The 13,184-nt window shown below is 57.2% G+C and overlaps 1 protein-coding gene across 1 annotated transcript in view; it reads left to right on the plus strand.

Moving 5' to 3' along the window:
* Window positions 1-203: 203 nt before the first annotated feature.
* Window positions 204-13,184, plus strand: part of PDE2A (phosphodiesterase 2A) — a 358,875-nt gene continuing 345,894 nt past the window's right edge. Inside the window, exon 1 of the mRNA XM_084626204.1 lies at window positions 204-485. Within this exon, the coding sequence (XP_084482330.1) occupies window positions 418-485 (68 nt within the window). The 5' untranslated portion in view covers window positions 204-417. The remainder of the gene's footprint in view (window positions 486-13,184) is intronic.

A 13,184-nucleotide genomic window follows, 5' to 3' on the forward strand; every position in this document is an offset into this window, starting at 1 on the left:
AGCAAACTCCACCCCAGCCGAGGCGCTGGCCCTTGGCCCTCCCCGCGGAGAGCCCGGCCCCCTCCGCCCCCGGCCGGCCCCGTCCGCCGGGACCCGCCCCTGGCTCCAGCCCCCTCCTCGGGCGCTGCAGGGGCCGCGGGCGCGGAGCGGCTCCGCCGCGGGGCAGCCCGGGCGGGTGTTTCCCTCTCGCTCGCTCACACATGCTCCCTCGCTGCACCCGCCCACCCTGCATGCTCCAGCGAGCTGCATTGGGATCGGTGACGGCTCCCGTCCTCAGACACCCGCCCCCGAGCCAGCTCCGGGAGCCTCCGCCGCCGAGGCGAGCCGGGAGAGAGAAGGGCGCCGGGACCTCTGGCCAGCAGCATCCTCAGCCCTCGCCTCCTCCTCCTGGCCGGGCTGGCGAGAGGATGAGGAGCGATGGGCCAAGCTTGCGGCCACTCCATCCTCTGCCGGAGCCAGCCCTACCAGCCGGCCGCGTCTGACATGTGAGTGCCCGGCGCGCCGGGGGTTCTAGCCCGGGGGGCGCTGGCTGGGGCCGGGGGGCGGGGGTGTTCAGAGGGAAGAGGGGAAAGCGAGGAAAGGACGAGTGATGGAAGGGGAGAGGAGCCCGCGAACGGAGCCGAGAGAATGAAACCGAGCGGGAGGGAGGAAAAAGTTCTTCCTGTCTCAGAGCCGGGAGAGAGGGTAAGAAATAAAGAAGAGAGACCCAGCGACTGGGGCCGGCTCCCCTGGGGGTCTGGCCAGCCCCTGCCCACCCCTTGCTCCGGACACCTGCCCTAGCTGGAGCGGTTGCTGCTGCCTGCCGGGCATGGGGTTGCGGGAGCCAGGGCTTGGTATTTCCACAGTGGGCACTGCCCTCTGACATGTCCCTCCATGCCACACGGACCGGGTGGGGACGTGGGATGGAGCAGATCCAGGGGGCTTGCTTTCCGGGCGCCTCGCTCAGCCCTTCAAACAACAGCTGGGAGCGCAGCAGGGCGAGATGCCCCCTGGTTGCCTGCTGCCTCAGTTTCCCTTCAGTTGCTTTAGTCTCGCCCTTTGAAAATCCCCCCTGTGTGGAAGGAGGGAAGGGATGGCATGGACGTGGCGTGGAAGCCAGGTTAGTGCAGCCCTGTGCGGGCACATGCATGAGCCGTTTCCCAGGGAGCAGCTAGAGAAATGTTGGACTCATTTTGTAAAGGGCTGTGTGTGTGTGTGTGTGTAGACTTTGCACTGGCAACTACAACTCTCAGTGTACCACTGACGTGGGAAACACTGTCATTTCCACGCTATAGGAATGCTGACACCGGTACTGTTGTACCTGGCAGCTCCCTTCCTGGGAGGGGCTGAGTTCTGCATCTGGATTTGATTTACCCCTCCTGTGACTCCCCCCGAGAAACCCTAGGGGGGCACTTGGCCGGGTGTGTGGAGCGTTTCCCAGAGGGATGGCTCCGAGGCAGGCACGGTCAGTCGTATCCGAACTGTTGGCAGCCTTCTTAGCATCTGTGCAACTTGCCTCAGGTAGCACGTGAGCAGGATTCATCACCGAATTTGGTCCACGGGTTGGATCGTTAGCTTCCCTGGCCTGGGCTGGGCACTGACGGGGAGTGGGACGCGAACGCTGATCCGTCTCCCCGCTGTTTGCAAAGCCGCTCCTGTGCAGCCAGGGAGGAGGCTGGAGTTTTAAATTGCTCGCTGTCTGTTTCACCCTGCCATGGCTGGGTCAGGGTCAATGGAGGGCCTGCTGGATCCTCGGGCTGTCTCTCCGTGGCAGTCTGCCAGGAGAAGGCAGCGAGCGTCCCGCATGGTGCCAAGGGGAGGGCACCGTGCGCTCAGCAGGGACACTGCTTTGTGTGGGTTTCTTTGTTTGCCCGGGTAAGTCACCCGTGTTCAGACAATGGCTGAACAATCTCAGCCCATGCAGCGAGGCCCGCTCAAGACCGGCTTGTTATTAGAAGAGGTCGCCCCAAACATCTCCCTCCTCTGCCTCTCCGAGGAGCCCGAATGGAATCCCTTTGGCCAGCCCCCCGCCGAGTGGGTTGCCCTCTGTACAGCGCCACTCGCCTTAGCCATTGTTTTAAACCTGCTGGCTCTGGTGCCAGGCAGAGTAATTATTTCCCCCCGGGGGGAGTCGTTTGTCCAGCCGGTCCCCTGATCCTCTGGTTGCTGACATCTTTCGTGCCCACCCACGAGCGTGCCCCGGTGTTGCTAGGTCTCACCGCTGTCGCAAGCGAGGGGAAACTGAGAAGTGAAACTGCCGCGTGTTGCAAGAAGCCACAGCTCCCCTTTTACCCAAGAGCTGATTTGCATCTGAAAGCAAGCAGCAGCAACAGCGGGGTGCTGCTCCCAGCCAGCCTGGCTCTTGGAGCAGTGCCTGGGGAGCTGTGGGACCCGAGCGGCTTTAATAAGGGGGGGCATACAAAGAGGCTGCCCTCTTCCTTTCCCCAGCGCCCTCCAGCTCCGCTGCGGTGGGCAGCAGGCAGACCCTGTGCTGTCATTTGCAGTGGGCACCAGCTTCAGTTGCAGCAAGTCCAGCCCAGCTGGAAGCGGGGAGGCGAGGAGTCTGCAGCAGCAGCGGTGGGGGGGGGGGGGGGGAAGATCCATGTGCAGCTGCTTCCCAGCTGGCGAGCTCCCTGGCTCCATCTGGCGGATGGCTCGTGAGCTGCCTGCTGTGGCCAGCAGCGAAGCTCTCCCCCTAGGAGAGAGCAGGGGGCTTGCTCTGTGCCCAGCTGGTCCACCCCATTCTGGGCAGAGCGAGGATGGGATCCTGATCACTCCCTTTCTGGCAGAACACGGGGAGATGGGCACGGATAGCGGATGGAGTGCTGGGAGCACCCCTCTCGGAGTACCAGTGTTGCTTGGATTTGTCCTGCCTCTCCTGTGAGCTCCCCGGCTGGGCCTGTCCGACCCACAGCCAGCCCTCTTCCCAGGAGCTGTTGGACACAGGTCTGTCAGCGCAGTAGCCGTTCCGTGCATGGGACTGACTCTTCTTCCACATGGACAGGCAATGGTGCCAAGCACACCCACTCCAACTCCATAGTTGCACTGGGCCACGGATGAGTAGCTCAAAAGCTGATGCTTTCCTCCTGATCCCTGCACTCTAAGAGCCCTCTTCTCCCCCTGCAGGGCAGGAGCAACCTGTCCATAGATCTCAAAGAGCATCAGAGAGAGAGGCAAGTGTCAGCACCCCCATGCTACCGATGGGGAAACTGAGGCACGGGGAGATGAAGTGCCCTGCCCACGGTTGCCCGGCAGGTCAGTGGCAGAGCTGGGACTAGAACTCACATCTCCTGTCTAGTGCCTTCTCCCTACACTACAACCGCAGGTGCAGCTTCTGGGTGGGTGCTGGATCATGTGATGCCACCAGGCCTCGCGGGGGCACCTCAGCGGCATGATATGCTGCCCGACAGAGGGCTTAGAGCCCAGACCTAGAAGTCAGGGCTCCTGGCTCTGGCCGTGGGCAAGTCATGCCAGCCAAAATGATCACAAAGCCTTGAATCCCTTACCTGGAGGGTGCTATGGAAGGGTTGTTAGTGCTGGCGGACGGGGTCCCACAGACAAGGCCGATATGATGGAGCCGATGCTGGGCAAAGAAACGGGGGCCGGAGGGGGGGGCGAGAAAAAAGGAGGCTTCCATGTATTAACAATCATTAGTAAAACAGGGCTGGGTTGAGGAGCAGCTGCCATAGGCAGACAGGTACAGGGCTAGTATTAAGATTAACCTGAGGTGTTAGCCTGGTGTCCTCCCTGGCTGGGGAAGATCGTGAGGAAGGACTGGAGACATCAGCTCCCTCAAAGCAGTCACATGGGGGCTCAGCTCAACATGACTTCTTTGCTTCAGTTTATAGGGCTAAGTGACTTGCTCAAGGCAAGGTCTCCAACCTCCGCCACCCGGGGCTGAAGCTGAAGCCTGAGCAATGTAGCTTCGTGGAGGCCCCCTGTGGCGTGGGCCCCCAGGCAGTTGCCCTGCTTGCTGCCCCCCTAACGTTGGCCCTGGCTTTTATCTGCAGAAAACCATTGTTGTGACACAGGTGGGCCAGGGAGTTTTTATAGCGGGCGGCGGGGCTCAGAAGGGAAAAGGTTGAGAACCCCTCCACTGCAGCGTGATCGGCACATGTGCTCCGTGTCGCAGCGGGGTTTTCAATAAGCCTTGAGTGCAAACCTGCTGAAGGCCAGCGTTTCCTGGAACTGAACCAGCCCCCCTTTCCTCTGGGCGACCCTTTCCAGCCCTGGCGGAATGAGCGAGCAGGACGCCGCACGGTGCGTTATTATCCAGGCAGCCTTTGAAGTCAGCGGAGCCTGCCAACTAACGTAGGGCTGAGCACGCGGCAGAGAGCTCCAACCAGATTGGGTCACCCGGTTTCACACTTTAGCTGGGGTGTAAGGCGTTGCTCATTGAATGCCAGCCTTGCACTTCCCGAGGGGGATCTGGAGCAGAGCTGTCCTCCATCCTGCACTGGGAGAGACATCCCAAATCAACTTCCATTCTGAGGCCCTCGCAGGATAGGCCCAGCGAGGCATTTTGCACAATTTAGTGCTGCCTGTTTGTTTGTGCATTTTGTGTTGTTTGCTTCAGCTGAAAGATGGGAATCAGCAAACTGAGGGACAGATGTTCAACCAGGCCAGTGCTCCAAAGCCTACTGTCACCCACTTCTCAATCCCCAGGGCTGCCGAGGGATGATCCAGCTTCTGGAGTTACCTAGAGCAGCCTCAGGGGTATTCTAAATGATGCTGGCTGCTAAAGGCCTCTTCTGATTTGTCACCACCCTGCGGGGCTAGGAATGAGAGCTGATACCATTGGAAAAGGGAGCTGTCCATCTTTCCAGTGAAAGACACTGTGTTTGCTTCCAGCCCTGGATGCACCAACTGTAAAGTCTCTGATGCCTAGGAAAGCCACACTAGGTCATTTCTCAGATCCTTCAGTATTAGATACAGGGATCCAGCTAGGTATGTGGAATCACTTATGTCTCCTGTACAACCCTGAGCACATTGTTGGCGCCTTGCAAATAACAAATAATCAGAAGAATAATCAAATGTAGGATGTTAAAGGAATTAATCCCATTGTGTCTGCCGGCTGCTGGCCAGACACTGCAGCAGATGCTGTCAGTTAGTATGGGCTCTGCTCCACTGGTCATGACTACATCCTGCAGCCAGCACTCAAACAGGGAGGGGAGCTTTACCACCTGAGCCAAAAATGACTCTTCCCCTAGATGAGGTGGTAGGAAATGATGTGGCTGCCTCCTTCCCAGCACAGGGCAGCATCCATAGTGTAAACATAACATGAATGCAAAGTGCGTGTCACGTTCCCCAGCTAATTGCTGTTCCATAAGAGAACAACAACCTACTACTGCTGGTTGCTGACGGAGCTGCTCCTTTAGCTCAAGTGGTGGAGGGCAGTGCTGAGTGCCCAGGTTTCAAATCTTGCTGTTGACTTTTGCTGGGAATTGTTTTGTGAGCGTGTGGCTTGGGAGGCCAAACCACCAAGGGGATTTTTTTCCTGGGAAGCAATGAATGATCTAAATGCATTTCCAGGAATAGCTAAGGTTTCTCAAGCCAGTCTCTCCCCTCTACTCTCGCTCTTTCACTGCTGCTAGATTGCTGCCTGCCTCTTTCCCAGCTCCCACGTGGCTTCCTGATAGCTGAGCTGGTCGTTAGCCAGAAACATGGACACGCTGGAGTGTGGAGGAAGCTGTCCTGGGACACTCTAGCCATGCCGTCCTGCCCTGCAAAGCGCTGAGCTGTGTTACTTAATGGATGGGGCTGCTCATCTGAAACAGGGAGGGAGCTCAGTAAATCACTTTCCTCACCAGGGCTGTGACTGCTGATGTAGCTACATCAGCAAACGAAGAGAAGTGTGTCCGTTAGCCCAAGCGAAGCAGGGACTGGGCTACTTAAAGAGAGACCAGACAAAACACCGGACAGTGTGCATCGGATCACAGGATACGAGTTCTGTGAGAATCAGGGATGGAAAAGACCTTTGCAATAGGAATGGATCTGGACAGCCCCCTAGCCTCTTAAATTTGGGGGTGTTCTTTGATCTCATTCCAGGCAACAGCCCCCTAATTTAGAACAGGCTGAACCAAAACCTGGACCTAGGTGCTTTGGGGTCTTCAAAATCCAGATCCAGAATTTTGCCCCTTGAGCTCAGGTTTAAACAGTGTGGGGCCCCTCTCCCTGCATTCCCTGGATAAAGGACACACGCGCACAGCCCAGTTATGGGAGGCAGGGTAGGGCGCCAGCCTAGGAAGCGGGAGACCTGCAGGCAACTAAGGCTAGTGGGTGTAAATTAAATTGAGTAACATGTATCCTCCGACACACCCGTCTAGTTCTGACTGTGAACCCATGACTGAGAAATAGGAGGTAAGGACAGCTCTGGAAAAAGATCAGAGCCACAGCGACTTATGCATGTTCCCAGGCTGATGTGGCTCTATGCTAAAACGTCGCAGTAATTTCATACCTCACCTCTCACCAAAACGCCAGCTTCTTTATGAACAGTTTCAAACACATTCCATATGGCTATGGGACAAAGCACAGAATGAATATGAAGAGAGAAATAATTCATGCCACGGTGGATCTCAGCTTTCCAGTGCCGTCCATTTCTACCTGTCTAGATTCTTATATTGCCATTGTGGTATCGCATCCTAAATACACGATAACAAACACCAGCCTAGGGTTCTGTCTTTTGCTCCGACCTGGTGGGTGACCTTGGGCAAAGCACTGCCCCGCTACGTGCCTCAGTTTCCCCTTTGACTTGTCTAATCAGACTGTAAGATCCTTGGGGCAGGGACTGTCTTATTATGGTCTTGTCTCCACTCGAAACCACAGCACTCACTGTAGCGACAGAAGGGGTTCTTCTGTTGATCTAGCAGTGTCGACACTAGGGATTAGGCCGGCTTCACTGTGTCACACACTTTCTCACTATGACTCAACTTGAAGCCTCAGCAAGGAAGTACTCTGCAGCCTATCATCAGCAACCCTTAGAGTTAGTTATTAGCTTGCACTTTTCAGCTGGGTGACTCAGAAGACACTGAGGAGTTATTTATAATGAGCAGTTGAAATGCTAAGACTGCTTAAGAGTTTTATTTTTCTTGCGCTGTTATAAGCCACGGGCCAAATCCAGCTGCACTTACTTCTCCCAAGGCTGAATGTGGCTCTGGCCATGCGACGACTTTCCAGTGCCGATCTGGGAGGTAACAGCAGCTATAATTATATCGAGGTCTTATATAGCACTTTTCATCCAGAGATCTCAAAGTGCTTTACAAAGGAAGTTTGCCTCATTAGCCCCATTTTTCAGATGGGGAAACTGAGGCACAGAGAGGTGCCTTAGCTCACTGAGCAGCTAGTGGCCAAGGCAGGAATAGACCCCAGGTCTCCTGAGTCCCAGTCTAGTGCACGATCCATTCAGCCTACACTGTACATGCAGAGAGTGCTTTAAGGGGTTGGCCTACACACCTGATTTGGATCCCAGTATTCCTCTTAAAATCAGTGCTGTTCCGGCTCCTCTACACCTCAGTGCCCCACCCCCGGCAGCGTGGGGGTGGGGTTAAAGCAGTGTGGGGGCTGTGGCTAGAAAGCAACATGCGGGCGGGGCTACAGGGCCAGACTGGCAGGGAGACGCTGCAGTTTAGGACTACACCACTGCTTCAGATGGAGTGAAGGAAATATACAGAACACCTAATCATCCCATGGAACTCACAGCCACAAGATATCACCGAGGCCCAGAGCTTAGCAGGAGTCAAAAAAAGAAAAAAGGCGTTTGTATGGGTAATCCGAACATCCATAGCTATGTTAGCAAGGTTTACAAAATAGCTAGAAGGGAGAGAAACCTTGATGCTTCAGCATATAAGCCATCATCCGATTGGTGGCATGTCTTGGAGCCACGGGTCTGGTGCTCTTGAACGGCTCAGGAACAGGGCCTGGGAGGAGCCCTTCAGTGTGTCAGCCTCCTTAGGGTCACATTCTCACTGGGATGAGCCCCTTGGCTTCACCGCCTCCTGGGACCGACCCTCAGAGCCTTCAGCACCCTTGCTTCACCCCGTGAGCTCCCTGCAGCGAGTGCACCTGGATTGGACACCTGAGGGAGACTCCAAAGGGAGCAATGCACCCCTACCTTCCTTAATCTGGAGTGACTCTGAGCTCGCGGTGGAAAAGCAGGAGGGTTTATTAGACGTCTGGAACACAGCATAGAAAGTCCTTAGTTAACAGATCTCGCCATTAGGAAACGCTTCCTTTACAGAAATAGACCTGAGCTGTGAAGTCTGAATCAAGAGCTAGATCTAAACCTAAAGCCAAAGTTTTCCCCACCTTCTGGGCTGCTTGCATTCAGACCTATGGGTCAGGGTCAGCTCTCTAGCCAAGCTCTCTGTGGCCTCGTTTCATTCAGGCAGCACGCTGAGCTACACCCCTTTACCAGCCAAGAGCAATCCCCCTTCCTCCTTGCGTCTGCCTCCCTCCTTCTGCCCCCATGTAGATGGTTATCAGAACCACAGACCCCATGGAGTCTGACACGTTTAATTTAAACAACAACACAGCAGCACTTTGGCAGGGGCCCAAGGCAAGAGAAACGCAAGGATTAGATCAAGGAAATGAGGCCAGTTGCAAACAAACTGCTCACATGGGATTAGTCATGGGGCTTGTCACAGAATTACATTTTCTAGTCGCCGGAGCACTAGCGATGGACGCAGGCGGGTGGCACAGGTGGGGAGATGGATTCGGGGGACCCACAAGACTGACAACTAAAAGGGAGCTGGTGGTATGGTCCAGGCTCTGGACTGGGTTGTAGGAGAGCTGGATTTAATTCCTGGCTCTGTTACAGACCCCCCTCTGGGGATCCAGAGCAGTTGGGCTTGCCCCTCTCCATAAATAGGGGTAAAATTCACCCCCTGCAGAGCACCCACCCTGCTCAAGCCCTCTGAACAGAAACAGGACTAGACAGGAGGGAAGCTGTCATGGGCAGGGTGGTAGCTGAGGATTTGGGTGGCCGGGATTTGATCCCCCAGACTTTGGACAAATCATTCCAGGGACGTCTAAACACAGCCGCTGAGGCTGTAATTTCCACTTTACTAAACATACCTGTGCTCGCCCCGATTGAGCTAGTGTGCTAAAAAGTGCAGCAGCATGGGCTAGAGGTGCTGGGTACAATCCTGCCTGACGTCCTGGAGGTGTACTGGGACAGACAGGCCATGCAGACATGGCTACCCTGCTATGATCAGTGGGCCCGCTCAATCTGAGCTAGCGCTGGGTACCTGTACCCGAGCTGTAAATTATACCCCCAGCTGCAGTGTAGACAAATCCTTAGTGTCCGTGCCTCAGTTTCCCAACTGTCCAACGGGGGATAATAGCCCTTCCTTAACTCCCGGGGGAATTACATGAAGGAGTCCGTGGTGCCGTGTGCCAGTGAAGGCCATATACGTATCCCACTGATACACGAAACAGACCGATTCTGGGGTCGGGTCTTGCTGCGTGGCTGCAATGAACGTGTTTTAAACACTATTGAAAACCTCACGGCGGCAGTATCCTTTTAAGCGGAAGAAGCAGGCGTGGGCGGGGGGGATGTAGGTAGCCTTCAAATAAAAAAATCGCAGCATGCAGGACACATCCAACAGTTAAGGGGGACGCTGACTTCAGAAAAGGCTTTCATCTCCTTCTTCAAGCCGAGCGACGACTCGTCGCCTCATTATTTTATTACCCGTGATGCTAGGCAAGACATTGTGCCTTGGCACTGTCACCGCCCGTGCGCTGCCCTCGTCCACTGGCCCCAGTTCAGAACGGCCGGCGCGGATGTGCTTTGCTGGATAGGGACGGAGGCAGCGTACACCAACGCTGTGCGGAACGGAGGACGTGGGACAGACGATCTCCTCTGTAATAAGAGACAGGGCAGCACAGGGCCGGACCCCGACAGGCGATGGGAACCTCCTCCGCGGGGCTGAGCGCCCTTTCATTTACGTCCTCTTCAGTGGGAGCTGAGGGACCTTTCAAGATCAGACCCATACTCCACCTCTCCTTTGCTTAGAGAATGGGAGGGCATAGTCCAAATGTCCCAGGGCGCTGCTGCTGTCTGCTCAGCACTGCCCGTGAATTGTTTGCCCATGTACTCTGTCCCTCTGATGGCTGTGTGATATCTATCGAGGTGCTGGCAGGGCGGGTAAAACCCAGAGCCTTCAGCTTCAGTACATGGATGGACAGTGGTACTGACAGTAGCATTAGGTTTGTATCTTCTTTGCAGACCAGTCATAGTCATCTGAGAAACGTAGGAAGTCCCAGGCAGGCTGGGGGTGGGGTGATGGCACTGGCCTGCAGAGCTGGCCTCCCACCTTCGCCACAGGTTCTCTGCACAGCCTTGGGCAAGTCACTTCATCTCTCTGGGCCTCGTCAGGGAAAGGGGGATCACAATTCTGTCGTGTGTGTTCAGCCTGCCAGCTCTTTGGGGCAGGGACTGGCCCTCACAAGCGGTTTGTGCAGCGCCTAGCACAATGGGCCGTCAGCTTAATAGGGACTGGAGTACAAGTATCCAGCATTTTCATACAATAGCGCCTCTCTGTGGTGCTTCTCTGGCCCCCGTCACTGAGGTGTCCCGATCGTTAATGTAGTTAGCCTGACAACACCCCTGCGAGGTGGTCACACAGGAGGTCTAGGGCAGTGCTTCTCAAGCTATCTGATGTGGGGGATGGGCAATTTTTTTTCCCAATGTGCGCGCGGACCGGCAGCCGATTGCTCGCGGACCGGCAGCGGTCCGCAGACCACCACTTTGAGTAGCACTGGTCTAGGGGACAGCAAGGAACTGAAGCCAGGTCTCCCAAGGCCTAGTCTAGAGCAAGAACCGCTGGGCCGTCTTTCCTCACACAGCCTGTGCCGGCGGCTGGCTAACGATGCAAGAAGGGACGGTCAGGTCCTTGAGTCAAGGCGCTCACCCAATCTAGGCACAGACGGAGGTTGGGGGATGGGGAACAGAGACGCATGGCAGGCAGCAGGGCCAGGATGGTCTTTAAGAGGACTGAAGTGTGGACAGGGTAGGGGCTGTGGGGACAAGCTCAGGCAAGTGGCACTGGGCATTGTGGGGGGCCTGCGGAAGAAGCATGGGGGGGACTGTGTGAGAAAGCTGCTGGTCAGGCAGACGAAGCTGGGAGTATCAGCGGAGAAGAGGGGGACGGAGGGAGAAGAGGAGAAAGAGGAGGGGGCACAGTTCTGGACAGCTTTGAGGCTAGCAACAAGGAGTTTCAATCTGATGCAAGAGCAGACAGGGGGCCGAAAACCCCAAGCTGCGTTCTGACCGCTCTGCTCTTGTTTCTCCTCCGCGGTGATTAAAATCTCCCACACCGAATCCCATGAGCATCACCCAACAGCATCGCACAGGAGGAGTTTTTAACGTCATCCAAGCCGAGGGGGTAGTTGGATGGGCCCCCTATGGCTGACAGGTTCATTTAACAAGCTCCATGGGGTAGCCCCAAGATAATTAGGGTTTGTAGACAGATGGCTGCTTAGTGCACATCGCTAACTCATTTTATTTTCAAATGAGGAGTCTGGACCAGGGGTCGGCAACCTTTCAGAAGCGGTGAGCCGGGTCTTCATTTATTCACTTTAATTTAAGGTTTCGCGTGCCAGTCATACATTTTAACATTTTTTTAGAAGGTCTCACTCTCTAAGTCGTTATATTATATAACGAAACTATTGTCGTATGTAAACAAGGTTTTCAAAATGTTTAAGAAGCTTCATTTAAAAATTAAAATAAAATGCTGATCTTACGACACCGGCCTGCTCAGCCCGCGGCCAGCCTGGGGTTCCATTCACCTAGGCTGGCAGCAGGCTGAGCAGGGCCCTGGCTAGCAAGGGGCCGGCAGCCAGGACCCCAGACCGGCAGCGGGCTGAGCGGGGCCGGCAGCCAGGACCCCAGACCGGCAGCGGGCTGAGCGGGGCCAGCGGCCGGGACCCCAGGCCGGCAGCCAGGACCCCAGACCGGCAGCGGGCTGAGCGGGGCCAGCGGCCGGGACCCCAGACCGGCAGCTGGCTGAGCGGGGCCAGCGGCCGGGACCCCAGACCGGCAGTGGGCTGAGCGGGGCCGGCAGCCGGGACCCCAGACCGGCAGTGGGCTGAGCGGGGCCGGCAGCCGGGACCCCAGACCGGCAGTGGGCTGAGCGGGGCCGGCAGCCGGGACCCCAGACCGGCAGTGGGCTGAGCGGGGCCGGCAGCCGGGACCCCAGACCGGCAGTGGGCTGAGCGGGGCCGGCAGCCGGGACCCCAGACCGGCAGTGGGCTGAGCGGGGCCGGCAGCCGGGACCCCAGACCGGCAGTGGGCTGAGCGGGGCCGGCAGCCAGGACCCCAGACCGGCAGTGGGCTGAGCGGCTCAGCCCACTGCCGCTCAGACCACTGTTGGTCTGGGGGTCCGTCCGCTGGCTCCTCCCAGCCAGGGTCCCGGGTGCCGGCCCCACTTAGCCAGCTGCTGGTCTGGAGTCCCTGCCCTGTCCAGATAGAGTAGGTACCTACCTTCTCCCTGGTTCTAGCCCATTCTCTTCCCCTCTCTCTGCACTGAGCTGAGGGTGGGAGTGTGCCGAGAACAGGGCTGGGGGTGAACGAGCAGGCTAGGGATTGGGGTGCAGGGTTTGGCCAGGAGCTAGAATGAGGGAGGGGGCTCAGGATTGGGGCAGGGATGAGGGCAGAGGGCTGGGTGTATGTAAGGAGGGTTCAGGGGTCAGGGCAGAGGGCTGGGGGTGTGCAAGGGGGGTGTAAGGGTCAGGGCAGAGGGTTGCGGGTGTGTGTGTGGGTGCAGGGGTCAGGGATGTGTGAGGGGGGTGCAGGGGTCAGGGCAGAGGGCTGGGGGTGTGGTCTGGGGTCGTGGGGGTGCTCCCAGCCTCCTGCCCTGAGCGGCTCACGGCAGGGGGCTGGAGGGGATATGCCCTGATTCCACCCCCCTTCCCCAAGGTCCCCGGAGCAGAGAGCGCGCTGCGGCTCCGCTTTTCCCTCTCCCCTCCGTAGCAAGGGCCCTCAGCTGAAGCAGGGAGGGAGAGAAGGAGGGGCAGGAACCCAGCACGCTGGGGGAAGAGGCAGTGGGAGGGGGAAGCTTGCCTGCCCTGCAAGGAGAGAGCAGTGGCGGGGGGCGGGCGCGGAAAAGAGCGGGCCGGGCAGGATTTTTAGTGGCACGCTGGTGTCTGCCCGGGTCCGGTAGACAGCAGTGTGCCATTAAAAATTGGCTCGCATGCCGTGTTTGGCA

This window comes from Lepidochelys olivacea, assembly GCF_965140295.1.
Source record: "Lepidochelys olivacea isolate rLepOli2 genome assembly, chromosome: 1".
Taxonomy (NCBI): domain Eukaryota; kingdom Metazoa; phylum Chordata; order Testudines; family Cheloniidae; genus Lepidochelys; species Lepidochelys olivacea.